At 43.3% G+C, this 18493-nt stretch overlaps 1 protein-coding gene across 1 annotated transcript; it reads right to left on the bottom strand.

Moving 5' to 3' along the window:
* Positions 1 to 14547: 14547 nt before the first annotated feature.
* LOC138285505 (uncharacterized) lies at positions 14548 to 14891 on the bottom strand. The gene has a single exon (XM_069225497.1). The coding sequence runs from the start codon at positions 14889 to 14891 to the stop codon at positions 14679 to 14681; it is 213 nt and encodes a 70-aa protein (XP_069081598.1). The 3' UTR covers positions 14548 to 14678.
* Positions 14892 to 18493: the final 3602 nt, after the last annotated feature.

The following is an 18493-nucleotide window of genomic DNA, read 5'->3' as shown; positions in this document are numbered from 1 at the left end:
GCTGCTGGAGAGTATGATAATAGGAGTCTGAAGAGTGCTATTCTGATGACGCAGGAGAGATGGAAGGGTAAACAAACTGGCGAGGAAGACTGTTGTGGCTTCACAGGTACATATCCGTGATGCAACACTGAGGTACTCTTCTGTACCATGACTTGACGGCAAGTTTAAAAGGTGCAAGAGGCATTTGAAAGGATCATCTTCAGGGAAACAGTATCTCAGGGGTAAAAGGAGATACCAGAGTTTGAAAGGAAAGACCCACAAATAGTGATTTAGAAGCACCAAAAAGCATTTGAATGCTTAGTGTGGAGCAGGAAAGTCTTGACAACGAATGCTTCAGTAGTTTGCTCCAATATGGAATGTACAAACAATGACCACAGGGTCAAAACACCTTTGACAAACAGGTTGGTGCTGAACTATGTCTCAACATCCAATTGTATCCTCAGGCATGGCAGGAATGCCTGGAGAGGCGAAGTCTCATCTTTCCCTCATGCCTAAGCTCCTTCTTCAGAAATATTTGCCAGAAGAGTGCACAGACTTAGTAGAAGGCAACTCCTTTCTGGATTGCTTTTGCTGTTCTTCCTCTCGTCTTATGCCAAAGTCGCACAGTTCTCCTCTTAATTATTCAGGGATCGGTTATTTTCTGACAAAGTTCTGAATCTTTTACAAACATTGTGAAGGAGTGCAAGCACACATCCCTATACATACACATAGTGAGGGTCAGAAGCAGCCTTCTCCCTGTCTCAGACGGGCCATTTCATAAACACTGAAGACATATGTGAAGAGAAATTCCCTTTAGAGAGATAAAAAGAAGAGACATCTTTACAGTTGACTCAAACATTGAATGAAGATGGAAAATTTTAATATGGAGAATAGAAATCGTCAAAACCAAAATTGGGGGTGAAACCCCTGAAGTGTTCAAGATCAACCCAGCACGAGCCGGGAAAAAAAAAAAAAAAAAAAAGACAACTTTTAGCAGTCTAGTGTTGAGAGGCTAAACCGACCATACCAAACACTTCCAGGGACTTAGAGCATGGCCATTGCTTACCACTAGCTGTCTTGCTTGACACTCATTTGCTTACTGCTTTCTTTCCTCTTCTTGCGTTAGTTACCCCGTGGAGCATAGCCTCTTGATCATCCTTTTGATTAGATGATTTATATTATTCCACTTTTTACATTCAGGAACTGCTTTTTTTCATTTTTCATCCAAGAGCGTGTGTTCTTTGACTCTCTCCCTTGTGTGCTCACTCAACTGATATTAGTGGCAAAAGGTGTACTTACGATGACTGAAGAGGAAATGTTTCTTCTCCTAGAGGAACATGAATAGAACCCCTGGGTTACATCAGAGGAGCAAGTGGATGGAGCATGGTTCAGTTGTGAGTGCAGTAGAAAGTAAATTATCCCTTGGGTAGTGGTTTCCTTTAAATTCCAGCACTTTTTTTCTTTTCAAATTACATTCCGAATTTCCTCAGAAGAGTCAGAAAAATTAAGCAGGCCAGTTATAAAGATTGAAATACTGAATTCAAGGTACAGTTTCAGAACACCTTAGGAAATAGGTTTACTTTCCTCCATGATTTCGAAAGGTTTCTTTAGCACTTTTTTTTTTTAAACAATCAATCAATGTTCTACAAACAAGCGTTGGCAAAGTCAATAGCTCAGCACTCACATTATAAATACAAGAACTATATGCTTTACCATCATTTGTGAATAGCTACAACTAGAGATTTAATGATAAAACATTCATGGAAAAAGTATCACGGGGTCCTTGCATGCATATGAGAATATTCAATGTTTATAGATATCAGTGAGTATGCAGATGTTGCACTAATCTTAAATCTAAAACCTGGTCACTTTGCAGTTTCTCAAGCAAATGTTCAGAGTTAATAGGTATTGCATCAAAAGCTTTAAAAAGTACTGTAATTTACCAATATCTCAACTGTTCAGAAGCTATTTCACTGAAAATGAAGAGACTGCACTTTACTATTAAATCTCAATTATCTCAGTCTCATCTTTGTATTATCAACTCCAGCTGTCTAGTTAAATTGTTTTCAAACACATTGATTTCTCTGTTATCCAACAATACTGCAATACACTGGATAAGGGGAGGTCGGGAGATACTCTTTCAAACTACAAAGACATTTCATTTATAAGGCTCTATTCTTGCCTACTGAAGTTAAGGCCCAATTTCGGACTCCACTTTGCTTCTCTTTCTTATAATCAGTCCATGGTTGCCCAATAACGTGTCTGGTGTCACAACATCAATAGCAAGGAATTTTCCGTTTTTGATTATGTGCCATAATAAGTTATTTTACAGTAGATTGTTCTTCTCTTTAAGTTGCATGAATATTGTAGAACAACTGTCAAGATCGAAGTGCAGTTCACAAAGAATCAGATTTAAATTGTAGTCTTCAGAATAATACCATTGCCATAACTCAAAATGCTATTCACTCTAATCTACTTATCAGCAATCACAGTAGAAAAACATGTTCGGTAGTGGAAGCAGGCAGCAATCTCCTCTTCATTTATCTACTTCTACATGACTTAATAAGCAGGTCACCCAGATTTGTGCGTCATTAAAAGTGACTCACCTAGAAACAAAGTTGTAAATACCATCTAGTCAATAAATACGAGCAGTTTGGACAATCCCTCCAACTTTATTTAGCATATTACAACATAAAATGAGTCTTACATAAACATTCTAACAGCCAATTGATTAGCCCATTCCCTTATTATCAAATAGCAAAGATTCTCCATCTGATCTTCCAAACACTATTTAAATGAGGGAATTATTATTACACCCTAGTGTACTAAAACCATCTCAGGATTTTAGTACTTACAATCTTCAACTTAATGTTAATTTATTTTCCTCCTTAAAACATGCGTACATGCTTTTTTCTGTGTGTGTGGGGGGGTGGGGGGTGATGGGGGGGAGCGGGGTGCAGAATTAACATGCAATTCCAGAATTTTCTTTGCCACGAAATAAAGTAACTGAGAATCCAGCAAAATCTCTTTTAGTTTGAGAATATATATACATGCACATTTGCCACTGTAAGGATAGAAGCAGTGAAATTATTTTTGAAACATTAGCAGTTGGCTTTAATGAATATACAAAATTCTTCAGCTATTTTCAATCTGACACATAACTACTTAGTATTCAAATAGTTGTAATATCAAATATACAAGAAAACTATAGGAAGCAAATCTGCACTGTTATTAGTAAATGTAATGATGTGATAATCACAAAAAGACCAACATTTGCTGTGCTTCACGGACGGCAAAAAAAAAAAAAAAAAATTTAAAAAAATAAACATATATATATATATAAGAAATATATAAATTGGAACATCTATATTACACAAAATCACAATCTTTGGTACTTGGTCTGGCTTGCAAATAATCTAGGCAAAACTAAACACTCACACCGGCTATCCAGCGATCCCCACTGCCATACACACTCTAGTGTCAAACTGAACAGGTGAGATACCTAGTTATCGAATAAAATACAAACAGAACTGCTCTCAATCAGGCAAACTATGGCCTATGCATCTCAGGCATAACGGGCCTGGTGGACCACTGAAATGGGCTGCTGCTGTCAGTGGCAGCCCAGGTGGCACACATGAAAATTACAACTATCCCCAAGCTGCTCTACCTCTTCCAAAATATTCCCACACCACTAACCAAAGCGTTTTTCGGCCAGATTAGCTGCTTGAAGCGGAGACTGGCAAAGGCTGTCTGGCAACCCATAATATCATAGTCCAAAATCCAACAGCCATACAAGACTGGAGGTTTTTCAGCCCCAAACTTTGAAGTTTACTACTCAGTTGCCCAGGTGCAATATGCACACCACTGCTTCCAGTCCACCCTCCAAATTAAACGGATCTCTCCCACTCTGCTGCGTTAGGACATCCTACTAAACCTTCCTTTTCCTAGAGAAGATATACACATGGTCAAATGTACATGATGGACATCGACAAGACTAGCCACTTTTTTCACACGTTTATGCTATATACTCTCCACACATTCCATCGCACTCTTACCTCCATGGTTAGGGTGAGTGGGGAGTTGTTGTGCAAAGATAGCTACGGGAAACAAGTATTGGCAAAGCCAATAGATATCGCCTAAAGGTCAAGTTATTGGCTTTGGCAATCAAGGTGGGAGTTGTGAACAGGAGTATGTTAACTCAGACACAGTGGGTATTGGCTGTCCAACAGTAGAAAGAAACTTAACTTTCTAGATCTATGGACTGTGACAGAAACAACAAACTTATAGTAAATGTGTTCACAAAACCGACCGACAGGAATGCTCCGAAAGTGGAGAAGGGCAACCACACCGTGCATTTAAAAAAATAAAATAAAAAATAAAATTCCTTACGGATAATTTCTAAGAATTGCACTAGGAAAGAGAATTACTTTGAGAATGGAGCGGTTTTGAAGAACAAGCTAAAAAGGTATACAAAAATAAATAAAAATAAAAAATAAAAAAAGTCGGTGAGGCAAGCATTACAAAAAAGGGCCCGATACACATCCAGGGAATGTTTACTATACCCTAAAGAAAAACCACAGGACATACAAATGACGTGTGTCCTAACTTACTCACCAGTAGCAAATAAAATGAAAAGGATTATTAACACTCATATGAAGTTGATTGAGACAGTTAAGATTCTTAGACCCTTGTTTGTATTCAGAAAAGGAAAAATGTTACACCAACAGTTGGTGAGCGCTACTGCTAAGAGCGAGGAACACACCAAGACACGGATGTTGGGATTACCCCCAGGATTGGGACATTACAAATGGACCAAATGTGTAGCATGTAACTTTACCAGGAACGGTAAAGAAGTGGAAATGGGAGGAGTAAAATAGCATCAAAAAGCTTTTTCGAATTGCAATTCCAAAAATGCAGTATACTGTGTGAAACGCCCATGCAATAAAATATATACTGATCAGACAACTCAGCCTGTGAAGAACAGGATTTGACAACACAGGCCCTGCATAAAATGAAACTACAAGGGGCACCTTTTTTGCAGCATTATATTGAGATGGGACATAATGAAAATGATATAGAAATGACTGTACTATATGCGACAGAGAGAAGTGCATAAATCACAAAAAGAGAACAATCTGTTAAGAACAGAGTCAAGACTTATAGCAAGATTTCAAACAGCATCACAAAGAGTTAACGACCATGACTAAATGTGGGAGTTGTTGAATATATAATAAATAAATACATGGTCGACTGATGTGCATACGCTAAAGTGTGCACCCATGGTAGATGTAGGATCATACACCTGCATATAGTAAGGGAGGAAGAATGATGATGGACATTGCTTACATACAACACAGTTCCTTGATGGGAGCGTCCATAAATATAATAGATGTTTTAATTGGGACATGTATCATAGATCTTATGAGTCCTGGAATAAAGGAAAAGGGTATTTACTAGCAATCCAGTAACGAATGAGGGTACCTATAGCATAGGTATGTGTCCAGTAGATTTATTAGGTAAACAAGATATTTTGATTTTTCTTCAAAGGGAAGTTTGAGATTGTGATAACTTGGGGGTTGTCGCAATAAGATGTTCCAGTCCGAAGTGCAACGACAGAAATATATATATGTATGAGAGCGATTCTGCTGGGGTAGCTGTGGTGACCCCCCCCAATTGCCCTCGCTTGGACTGGGCCACACTGACTGGGGTCATATAGCTACTGCCGGGCCACTGCAGCCCAGGAGGCACTGGCGCTGGGCTCAATGTTCTGCGCTTCAGCCACAGAGGCCCCGGGACCTTGGGTGACCTGGCCACTACCGCTGGAGGCAGACTTTTCTGGGGTTGGGTTCCGCCACTGATGTGTGCTCATCCAAGGTGGGCTACAATGGGCAAGGAAAAACCGGCCCGATCCACTTCAGCGCAAACACGCATAGAGCTATTTATTACAGGCCCGAGTTCAACTCACACAGGCCAGGATGGGAAGTCAATACTCGCCGGAGATGTGGCGGCCATTCTTCGGGCTATCAAGACCTCCCAAACAGCAGTGGAGGCGAAAATCAGGGAGGTCAGAGTTGACGTGGCATTAGTGCATCAGGATCTCTGCAATGCAACGCCAAGGATCACGGAGGCAGAATACAGAATATCCAATGTGCCCTTCAATCTCAAATATCCAAGTTGCTAGTCCGGACATCAGAAATGCATCGCAGGGCAGAAGACGCTGAGAATCATTCAAGGCGCAATAACATCTGTATCATAGGACTTCCAGAGAACACAACAACCTCCTCCTTGGCATCCTTTCTGGAAGAGTGGTTCAAGTCCTGGATGCTGATGGAGCGACTCACACCCTGGTTTGCCCTAGAGCAAGCCCATCGGGCCTTATTGGCTAGACCCCCACCGGGCTCTCCTCAGAGACCTGTGATACTCCGTTTCTTTAACTTTAAAGACAGAGATGTAGTGTTACAGGAGGCAACAACGAGAAAGGAATTTGTGCTGTGATGGATCGATGGTCCTTGTATTTCTGGACTATACAAGAGAAGTCCAACTACAACGTCGATCCTACATAGAGGTTCAAAGGAAATTGAGAGCGATGGAGATACCTTACGGTCTTCTTTTTCCCGCTAAACTCAGAGTGGTGCAGCGCAACAAGACTTTCTTTGAGACTCCTGAAGTGGCATGGAGGTGGGCGACCGAGGAGCTCACCCAGGACCCTCATGGGGGTGGGTCACTGAAGAATTGCAAGACGCTACCGGAGGACGCCCGACCGTGACGACCTTTGGGTCAGCAGCGGCACACACTCTCCAGGAGATTGGGGAGTGTGGGAGTTTAAGACAGGACATATGGCTGTTACTGTTAGTCAGGATTGATGTTTGCTTGCTTTTTGCATTCCATGCACAGGCGGGGGGAGGGGCATGCACTGCACTAAGACAGGTACTGTGAATCACACTGGGGCAACAACCCAGCTCTGTCGGTCCCTGACTTCAAAGGTGTCCAGGTGGACCCCCAAAAGGGGAGTGCTCTACTGACCTTTTCTCACATACTTGGGTCCGATGCACATTATTTCCTGGAAAGTTAATGGTCTTCTAGATAAGATCAAGCGCACAGCAGTACTTGCACATGTTCAACGCCACAGACCTGACATGCTCTTGCTACAGGAGACCCATCTCCTCGGAGCACACTACCAGTTTCTGGCCCGCAGAGGCTTTGACACGGTTTATCATGCGGGGTTTGCTCAAGGGTCGGGGGGGGGGGGGGGGAGGAATTCTGCTTCACCGCTCATTTCCCATGGTGGTCACTCAAATACAGAAGGACCTGCAGGGCCAGTACGTGATCATGAGAGGGAGAGTGGAGGGCCTCACAGTTAACATTATTAGTGTGTATGCCCCTCCGGTGGGCATGCGCAAGACCCTCAACGACCTTGCTGCTCTACTCCTAGTCTTGCCCCAAGGGGTCACAGTGCTGGGGGGGAGATTTTAACACAGTCCCTGACCCCGTGTTGGATGTGACAGGGTCCCCATCAGCTCATAGGCAGACCGCGGCCTCTGGACTGTCGGACTGGCTAACGTCCAAAGGGTTGTGCGATGCATGAAGAGTGTGGCATCCGCAGGACCAACAATTTACGCATACTTCGGCGGCACACCGCAAACAATCTATAATTGGTTTGTTGACCGCAACAGACTGTTACCATCGCGCCCACACACACACACACGCCCACACACACGCACGCCCACACACACGCGCACACACACACACACACACACACACACGCGCCCCCACACACACACACACACACACACACACCCGCGCGCCCACACACACACACACACACGCGCCCACACACCCGCGCGCCCACACACACGCGCCCACACACACACACGCCCACACACACACACGCCCACACACACACACGCCCACACACACACACGCCCACACACACACACACGCCCACACACACACGCCCACACACACACACACACGCCCACACACACACGCCCACACACACACACACACGCCCACACACACACACACACGCCCAGTATGAGTAAGACAGTGGTGCGTGGCTTAGAGACGCAGCTCCTGGTCGGCAATGACTGGTTAAGGGGGGCTGGAATTGATGGCACTTAGTTTTTCACTTATATTGGATTTGCTTTAAGGCTCACCGCTCACCGCTCCCCTGTGAAATAGGTCCCGTGACTAGAGCGGTATTTCTCGCATGGCGTGTGGCCCGGCGTCATACCTGCTGGAATAGAGTCATCATCCAGCAGACCCACTTATGGCGTGGCACTTGGCTAAAAGAGTCGGCTGCGGAGCATTTCACAACTGGGAGCTGTTTGGAGGGGGGGGGGGAATCCGCTGCGATCCTTTCAGGACATACAGACTGACTTCCAACTCCCCTGCACTCAATTATTCAGATACCTCCATTTGCGACATGCCCTGAACACGCACTTGTCCCGCATTGATTCACTACCTGAATATAACCCTCTGGAGGTGAAATTGCTCATGGGTGCTCTAGGGAAAAAAGCGATGTCCCAAATTTACAAGATGTTAATTCACCATGCCCTGGGTGATCTGAATCACATCAGGAGTAGGTAGGAGGGATGGCTGGGACCTCTGGAGGAGACAGATTGAGTGGATATGATGATGGCGCCCAGATTATTGCTGGTGTCGGCGCAGTTGCGATTAATACAGTTGTATTTTCTGTATGGGTCTTACCTTTCTCCTGTCCTATTATACCAAGCGGGCTGCTGCCCATCTGCCCAGTGCCCTAGGTGCCTGGAAGACTCAGCTGATTTTTTCCAAACGTCATGGGAGTGCCCCTTTATAGAGGTGTACTGGAGAAAGATATTCCGTGAACTGACCATAGTGTTGGGAAGAGAACAGAAGATGTCCCTAAAACTGGTCTTATTATGCGCTATGGATGAACTGGAGGGCGCAAAGACCAACCAAGCATTTGTGGGAACAGCTTTATTCGTGGCGAAGAGACATTGCAGCCACTTGGAACACTTCCTCAGGCCTGTCTTTAAGGAAATGGAAACATGGAGTTGACTGGTGTGCAAGTCAAGAAAAATCAGTCTGTGAGGCAAGGGGGTGTCCACATAAGAATTCAAAGGTGTGCGGGAAATGGCTTAGTCTTTTGTGTATGTATTAACCTAGATTACACTATCAAAGAATTTACTGTATATGCTTGTACTATTAGTTTAAAATGAAAATAAAACTTAAATAAAAACGGCAACATTTTAAGATGAATCTCAGCTTCAAAACTTGTACATCTCATGATTGGAAGCCAAAAGGGAGATCGTGTTTCGTACTAATCCGTCAGCACCGACTGACTTGTCTTACATAATTTAGAAAAGGCAAAAACAAAACTCCTTAGAACATTAAAGCAGCAGTGTCTGATGAGCCCAATTGTTTGAAATGATATTGGCATTTATGATCAAGTGCACTAGTAAATCTCAATACATCCTCCACTGAATATTTCCTAACAATTTTGTCAAATGTATTCAATGTGTTGCTGCATGTAAAAATCAGTGTTCTTCGGATTACATTCTTCATTTAGAGTATATTGAGGGTTCTGCAATGAATTGCAAAATTATGTTTTTGTTGTCAAGTGCATTTTTAAGTCCCTCCTTCACCTCAAGGAGATGATGGCGCATGGAAACTCCCCTCTTCCAATCTATTTCAACTTTCAGGGTTTTTAATGCTTTTTAAAATATATAAATAAGCATTCAGCCTTTAATCTTTCATCCTTGATGTCTTTAAACGGTTCTATTTTATCAATCTTGGCAATTTAGATCCTCTTTATTCCCATTATCCCTCACAAACTCAGTCTCATCTCTAAACAGGCAACGTTTTACCTCCTTCATTCTCTCCTGCAAAACCTGGAACTGACTGGCCAACAGCATGGCTTCTCCCTGCAACTCATCCCTACTTTTCAGGACCTGCTGAAGATTGATGCTCAGCTGATATATGATGGCATTTCTTTCCTGGAGAGCAGATTCTAGCTCCTACAAGAAATAACCATACAAGTGACTAACACCTTAACGGTACAATTACATTTCTACACTAAAAGGTTTTCTGCATATGCCAGACTCTGCATCTATACAATCTTCAACTAGCTGTTCATTCCACTACTTCAATCATTCAAATGTTATGGATATGCTCACTCATGCATGTTATTCACCTATAGAACATGTCTACATCTTGTTCCAGTTTGTGTCTCACCAGCATTGATGCAGACTTTCCTTCCAACTAATATTAATCAATTTAAGCTTAAAATTAAGATTAATCACAAAACAACCAAAAATTCAGATTTACTATGTTCACACTCATATGATAAATAAATACCTGCTGAATGGCTTGGCCTGAATTAGGACTTGAGAGTTCTTCTGCTCCCTGGGATCCACTCTTCTGTAGCTGGTTCTCATTCTTGGAAGAAGCAGAATCGAGGCTACATTCCTGTAAATATTCCACCTCCTGGGATGCATTCTCAGATGAAGTATTATGTTGAAGTGGTTCCTTGGGGTTTGTCTCCTCTTGGCATCCAGTCTGTTGAGAAAGCTTCTCCAAATTGCCAGGTGGAGTCTGATGAATCAGACACTCCCCTAAATTGTTTACTTCCTGCAAGTCGTTGCCTGTTTGGGTTATAACCTGCCCCAACAGATCATCATTGTTTTGAGACCCCATCAGGCTTGAGGAGTACTCTACTAGGACATCATCCACCTCCTCCTCCTCCTCCTCCTCCTCCTGCACCAGTTGGTTGTGAACAACACTCGTTTCTGTAAGTTGGCCTTTGCATGGGTGACACTCCTGTATATCCAGCTGCTTGAGAACAATGTCCTGGAAAGGAACTGAAGTCAGTAAGAAAAAGCACAGCACAGACTTTATAGAAAGAAACCGCACTCAGTAAAAAGATAAACTGTGTGTGAAAAGACCAGCAAGAAAACTCAAATGGCCCCAAGTTCGAACAGATCACTAACAAGAGTATTGAAATCATTATATTTGAGCGTTGAAAGAAAAAAAAAAAAAAGTGAACGCAGCGGTCAAAGGAAGGAACACATTTCAGGGTTAATAGGTAGTCAATGTGTACACTCTTAACATAAAGAGCTGTGGTTAACTCAACCTTTCCGCGGTCCCTATGGAGTTGTACTCTCTCTAATGTCATTTTCCTGTCCCACACATTTTACCAGAACTGGATGCCTCCACAGACTTCCTTAGGAGATGGATGGTTAAAACACCCCTACGTGTGAATTTTTCCAACATCAATTGGAAACGATCAGGAAATGTGCCACAAGCCTCACAACATCTGGAGTGGACACACAGGAAGGCAAGGTACTTAGACAGTGATAGTGAACTTGGTGTGCCATCAGCTCAACCAGAAGCAAGGCTGAATAAGGATCAGCATCTTAACATTTATGCCATGCCAGTGAACCAATAAAACACATTCTGAAAATAAGTAAGCCTATAAACCTGGATTCACACATTTATGACAACAGTGCAAAGGTCAAATTGAATGTTAACACCTTAATACAAGCTAACCAAGAGCATTAGGAAACATTTGGTCCTCATCCATAAGGGTTATATAGAGAGATTATACTTAATTGCAACCTGTGTTCTGGTTCATATTAAATATCTTTAGTTATATTTTCTACACATGAAAGGATAGCACAGCATAAACCATGAATGCAGATCCACCAAGAATATTATGTGACATCCCGATCCTGTTGTAATGAAGTGTGTGTGGGGTGTGGCAGGGAGGGGTGAATAAATGGAGATAAGCTCTCTTCCTGCTTCACTGTGGATTATGCACACCAGGCCCTTACACAGAAGCTGCAGTAAGAGCTCCTCTATAGTCTATGATCACCAGAGTACTCTACTGCAGATAGACTCTACTCTGGAGTAGGCCACACACACATACACAATTATCCAGTGACTGTTCCTGTTAAGCCTAATTGGTGGTCAGATGAAGGTTCTTAGCAAATAGGCCTTGTGCCCACACAGTATCTTTTAGCAATGTATAATCAAACATGAGGCTTATTAACCAAGATTATATTTCAAATAGTCATGTTCATGTGACTAGGCGCTGTATGCTAGGTTCCCCTTTTTCTGTCCTTTTCCATGTTTATACTTTTCACTGCTATATTTGGGGAAAGATGGTGCATGATGTGACTTGCTGCTTCTTGTAGCAGGCTCAATAAAATCTTCTTGCTGGCCTCAAAACGAGTTTGAGTAAGACAACAGACTCACTGACACTTCAAGGTAGTTATCCTCTCATAGTGGTCCTACAAAGCCTCTCTCTTCATTCCTATGACCTCCGATTCGGTTATGTCTGGACTGCCTCCACTCAAAATCTGTCTCCCAGATTGTCTACATTCTGAACGATAAAATTAATAAACAGGTTCACAAAAGCTCTTTACTCAAGGGTCCTACAGGTTGGCATTTCTTTTTCACCATAATTTTCCCATTCAAGTTAATGGCAAAATCCGCAGTCGGTAATGGCATTTGGCTCGTTGGAGGGACACACTCATGTATCTTAATACCCATGTGTCTCCTACTCTCAACCTCATTCCTTTGCTCATGTGATGTTACTTGAAGTCCCACCAGCTAACTTGCTGGTGGCTGAGGATTTTTATGAAGTTAGAATACAATTCCACACCAAACACAAAGGTGAATGGTACCCCACTTACAGACTTTACCTAATCACTAAACCTCACAGATGTTTGGCACATGGATGGTAAATACCAGCACCAAAAGCTACACTTTACTCTCAGGAGCACATACTAAGTTAAGCTGTTGACTTGGTGAGAGAAGCATGGGTGGGGGTTTAAGGTGGTTACCTGGTTATACAAATCTACGGTTATTATTTTGCAGACTACTTTTCTCACACACAAATATTAAAGAGGGTGATTTGGAAAGTCTGATGAAGATTGGTTAGGTGCCCTCATGTACCCTTCGGGAGGTGGCTGTCTCGACCAGAGACTATCTACTAAAGCTTAAATATCTTGACAGAACATATTATACCAGAGCCATGCTACAGAGAATGGGCACATATCCCTCGCCAGCATGCAGGAGCAGCGACTCAGCCATGGGTACTTTCTCCAAACTACACGGACCGCTGCATACCTCAAACCTTATGAAAGAAAGTTTTAAACACACTGCTACAAGTGTTTGCCAGGCATACTACACACACTCCAAAGGTAGACTTACGTAATATTTTTGATGATTCAAATGCAAACTGATAGGTAAAGATTTGTTCTACTTGGATCTTATCCTGGTTCAGCACTCTGACCTAAAACTGGAGCCCACCTCCCCTTCCCCACAGCACCTCGATACCCCGGAATCATGTTATGATGCCCCAGTAGCTCTAAAAATGTAAGCCAATTCAATCAACCCGCCATTACTTTATGAATATGAAAGACATAGCATTTTGTATTTTAAAAAGAAGCTTAACCTTTTACATTTCACAAAAAAGTAAAAAGGTGATGTCACATGTTAATTGAATAACCGATGGTTATGGAAGGGGTCTTTCTGAACACATCATTTTTTATACTGAGGTTATAGCTTATACTTTTAACCAAATTAACATTATTTATAAGTATAAATACCATTCTTGCCGCTTTGCAAGTTACACTACATGGCCAGCAGATCTTTGCAACACCCAAACTGCGTTCATCAAAAAATAACTAAGTTAAGGAGGCTTACCTTTGTTGTCAATTTTATAGAGGTGAGCTGAGCATTTTCAGAAAGTAAGTTGTTGATGACGTTACCATCAGTCATTACTCCCTCAGGGACTTTGGCAGAAACGCAGTGATCCATTTTGCCACACATGAGATCAGTGTTCACATATAAAGTTTGGTTCTGGCATTTGGCGCCCATTTCTTCTTCTGTAAGCCCAATGCTTTGAGAGACAGATTTGGTGTGACTGTTAATATCTCTAGCTCCATGCATAAGCTCAGTGTTTTCTAAAGGGTCATTTTGAAGACTGGCATTTATATCTGCATGCAGGAGCTCAATTTTATCAAAGGTCTGGTTTTGAGGGTTTTCCTCCATCTTGCCATGAGCCAGTGCAACAATTTCAGATAAAGTTTGGTTTTGACGTCTGCCGTACATCTCCCCACTAGCAAATCCAATAATTTCAGAGAAACTTTGATTCTGAAAACTGGTATCAGTCTCCCCATGTGCAAGCTCAATGTTCTCAGACGCTTTGTTTTGAAGGCCATCAAGAATCTCAACACCACTAGATTCACATATTTCAGAGAAGCTTTGATTTTGAAGACTAGCATCAATCTCGCCACGCACAACCTGAATAATCTCAGAGGGCTGATTATAAAGGCTATCATCCATCTCACAATGTGTAAGCTCAAGGTCCTCAAAGATCTGGTTCTGAAGCCCACCACTGATTTGTTGATCAGTCAGTTCAGAGGTTTGGTTTTGAAGGTTGACACCCATTTCTTTACGTGCATGCTCTACAGAGTCAGAGAAAGTTTGGTCATGAAGACTGACATCTATTGTTAAATCCATTAGCTCAGAGAAGTCAGAAAAGGTTTGGTTCTGTGGGCTCGCAACAATCGATGAGTCAAATTCATTCTGATGGGAAACCAGATATTTCATACTTTCACTATGCTCTATTTCTTGGACATGAGCATACTTATCCCGAACACTTGCACTACTCTCAAAGTCTGCATAAAAACTGTCACCCTGGTGCCCTAATGCGCACTTTTGCGTTGGAAAGTCATGCGAGTGGATAGGCGGGTCCTTCCTCTTCGACGTCTTTTTCTGCGGATGCGAGCCGTCACTTTTTGTTTTTCGCTGTCTGAAGTGAGCAAGCTGCGCAGGAAAGTAAAGGAGAGATACAGGGAGAGGTAAGCAAGAAAAATATAGCAGAACCACAGGACAAAGACACTCATGATAGGAGACATTTAAATTTAACACCAAATTGAAAGCTTGCAAATTGAACAGCAAATTAAACGTTTTACCATCCTGCCTTCTATAGACAAATACATTTTACAGTATTCAACCAAACTACTTCAGCGGCAAGGTCCACCCTTCTTTAGATAACACAGAAGCACATTTCTGATCACTAGCATCATTAACTATTTAGAACAGAAGCATATCAAGAATAGTGACAGTACTGTAGGTTTACAAGAACAAGCCAGAAAAGTAACACCTGTTCCAAAGTCATGACACACATTCACCAAACCAAACAAGTACAACAAATACAGCCCATCAACTTCAATGAGACAGTTTAAACAAACAAGTTTTCAAAAACATGTATTGATAGACAAAACGCAAGCATGCACTTAATGAAAGAAAAATCTAAACCGCTTCCCTTTCACTAACGACGGGATGCTCCATGTCATCAAAAGGCAGCAGTTACTGAAACGCCAAGGACCTCCAAATAATGACACTCAGCAGAATATACTTTCCATCGCTCTGCAGGCCCATAATCTGATTAGAATGGATTAGTGTTTTTTCATTCTGACTCTGGCATGAGCACAGTATTTGTAATCAGTGTGTGAGCCTCAGTTAAAGAAAAAAAAAGAAGAAAAAAAAAAGCACCTGCTATCCGCAACATTAACGGCTGGAAGTAGTTTAACATGGTTAGCAATGCAGGTAGGTTATTCATAGCGCAGGCAAATATAATTAAGAACAGCAATGGGGTGTAAACACATGTAGGAAGCAGGCTCTTTACATAGTATATCAAAATTAGATTTACTGTGCAAAAAGTCCTGGGGTTCCCTTACTGGTGGACAGGGTCTTGCTTTAGAAATCCCAAGGAACTCTTAGGGGGGGGTAGTGTGGTCGAGCAGCCCCAGGCTCATCGGAGAGGTGTCAGACATTTACCATAGACACACGGTCAATAAATGAGACATGCGACTCAAGAAGGAGATCCACATCAATTTACAAAAACCACAAGTATCTTTATATAGGTTTAGGCACCGGAATCAGTACAATCAGGTAAGTACGTTTGTCAATAGAAATCACCTCAGGTTTGAAAAGTCAACACTTTCAAACAATTTGCTGCAGCTGCAAGGTTATCCTGTGGGAGGGAAAACATATACATCAAACAGATATTTCACAGCAACTCATAGGACCAATCTTCAGGACTTAAGGCAAGTATGGGGTAGGATCCTAGGCCACACCAGCAGGTCACCTCGGGCAGCATTGGGGCCGGAGGGTGCAGTTCAGCAGAGTGACCGATTTAAGTCAATGGTGGAAATCAGTCCAGGCAAAAAGATGCTGTAGGTGAAACTGGGGGACCAGTCATGGTAAGCCACCAAGTGGGTCAGTTCTTGAGATGCTCAGGGACTTACGGTCACCAGTAGTCCTCTTCTCCTTGGTCTGGGGCATCCAGGTGCACAGGGTTCTTGGACGCTCAGGTTTCCCTCACCAGTGGAAGTCGTAGGATAAGGGCCATAGAAACAGACTGCAGGTGTGGACTGAGGGACCAGTCCGGGTGAGCCAATAAGTGGGCTCAGGTCTCACAAGCCTGAGGCGGGGGGGTGAGTCAGCTCGGGCTTGGAGGCACGGGTGCAGTGGTGCTGTCGTGTTGTGGTAGGCCTCGGTCCTCTCAGGGTTATTTGGGTTACCTGCAAGATACAGGGGAGCAGCTTCACTGTTCCACAGACGTTCCTGGCCCTTGGGAGAAAGCTGGCAGTCCTCCCAGACTTCTTGAGGAACAGGCAGCTGCAGGACGAGGTGTCTTTTGCACAATTGTCGAAGTCAGCAAGCAGTCTGGCAGGGTTGGCACGGAATCAGTCACTGGTCTTTAGTTCTCGCTTTGGCATCTCTGGAGTGTCCTTCTTCTTCGGGTCAGCAGGATAGAGTTTCTGGTGCAATGGCTCCACTTAATACTGAATTACAGGGTGTTTACTGAGTGTAGGCTTGCAACCAATGATCTACGTACCATTGGGGTCACTACACCCCACCTATATGAACACTTATGTGGGAAGTGTGTATAATCCTGTCCCCGAGTTCCTAATTCTGCCCTCACCAAGATGACAGAATTCTAAATATTGTGTCCACATCAGGCAGCTCATCTTGGGGGCTGAACTGACCAGAGGGGTGGACATGCCTCTCTGACTACTAATTTTCCTGCCTGTCCAGGTACCAAATGGATTGGGGGCTTCCGGAGGCCAGATATGCATATCAAGGGCACTGGGCTTCTTTGAAGCCACCTGTCTTGTGATGCAGATTTGCAGGTCATCCTGTTGGGAAGGGTGTGCTAACACTCATGCCAGAGCAGGCTGTGTTCCTCACTTCCTGAGAGCAAAGGCTCTCACCCTTGGGTTTCAGAAACATGTCTATTGGTTGCTGGCTAAAACTATTCAGCCAGTACACCAGCAGCTGGTAGGTTTTCAGGAGGCACTTCTTAGGGTCCCTCTGGGTGCAGGTATTGATAAATACATAATTGGCACCAGTGAGGGTTTATTATTTGAGATGTTTGATACCAAACATCCCTAGTTTCAGTGAAGCCATCATGTAGCTGGGGAACACAATGTCCAGCACATGTACTTAAAATGGCTACCCTGTTAACTTACTATGTCTAAGAATCGACAAAGACAAAGCAGGGGCATATCTGCTCTTGCAGATATATCCACACATGTATTATATAATGCACTCTGCCCTAGGGCTGAAGGCCTGCTGTAGGGATGGCTTACAAATATTGCATACAGTGCTAGCAGGCCATGTCGTGCTTTCACTTTTAGTTGTGCCAAGACACACAGCCTGCAATGACCATCTGCATGTGCTAGGTGAGAGGTCCCCGAGGGTGGCACAATACATGCTGCAGTCCTTAGGGACACCCTTTGTTGCCCATAGACTAGGTACATGGGTATCACCAACTAGGGACTAACAGGGGGTGCCAAAGGAATTGCTAATTGGGGGCACTGGAACAGGAACCCAGTGCACTTTTAGTCAAAATTGCATCAATTACCAGGCAAAAAAGGGGGCGAGTTTGGGGAGCATGTCAAAAAAGGGGCACTTTCCTACGGCACGCGATACCAGAAAACTTGGGTGAATTGGGTACAACTACTCAGAACAGAATCTGATATAGGATCATCCAAAACGCTACCCACAGCACCTAAACAATGCACATTTCTAGAAAGGAGTTGCACTTAAGATACAGAGAAAGATAGAGATGTGCCGTCCTGCCAAACAGATTTTGACACAACCCATTAGGTCCAAGACTAGATTGGTTCACCTTGGAGGAGTCCAAGACTAACTCGAACTGGGTCCTGGAGGTGGTTCAAGATGGTAGGAGCCTTTAATGTCCTAGAGATTCTGATCAAGAAGCCAGCAAACAAGCTCTTGGAGTCATTCTCTTAGTTCCGGGTTCAAGGGATGAAGCATGGCTTAAGCTGCAGGGCAGGCCTCTGTGGGTGCAAGGCAGGCTCCAGAGTGCAAAGCAGTCTTGTGCAGTACATCAGGCTACAGCAGCAGGCAGTCCTCAGAGAGTCCTTCTGCAGGTCTAGAAAGTGAAATGAAGAATGGGTCTGAGGATACCTTTCTGGTGCATTCT

Source organism: Pleurodeles waltl, chromosome 3_1, assembly GCF_031143425.1.
Source record: "Pleurodeles waltl isolate 20211129_DDA chromosome 3_1, aPleWal1.hap1.20221129, whole genome shotgun sequence".
Classification (NCBI taxonomy): domain Eukaryota; kingdom Metazoa; phylum Chordata; class Amphibia; order Caudata; family Salamandridae; genus Pleurodeles; species Pleurodeles waltl.
This window is presented reverse-complemented; position numbering and strand designations above follow the sequence as displayed.

Bases quoted from the DNA above. Each gene is read 5' to 3' on its own strand.
- LOC138285505 (XM_069225497.1), bottom strand. From the start codon at position 14,891: ATGTCTCCTATCATGAGTGTCTTTGTCCTGTGGTTCTGCTATATTTTT.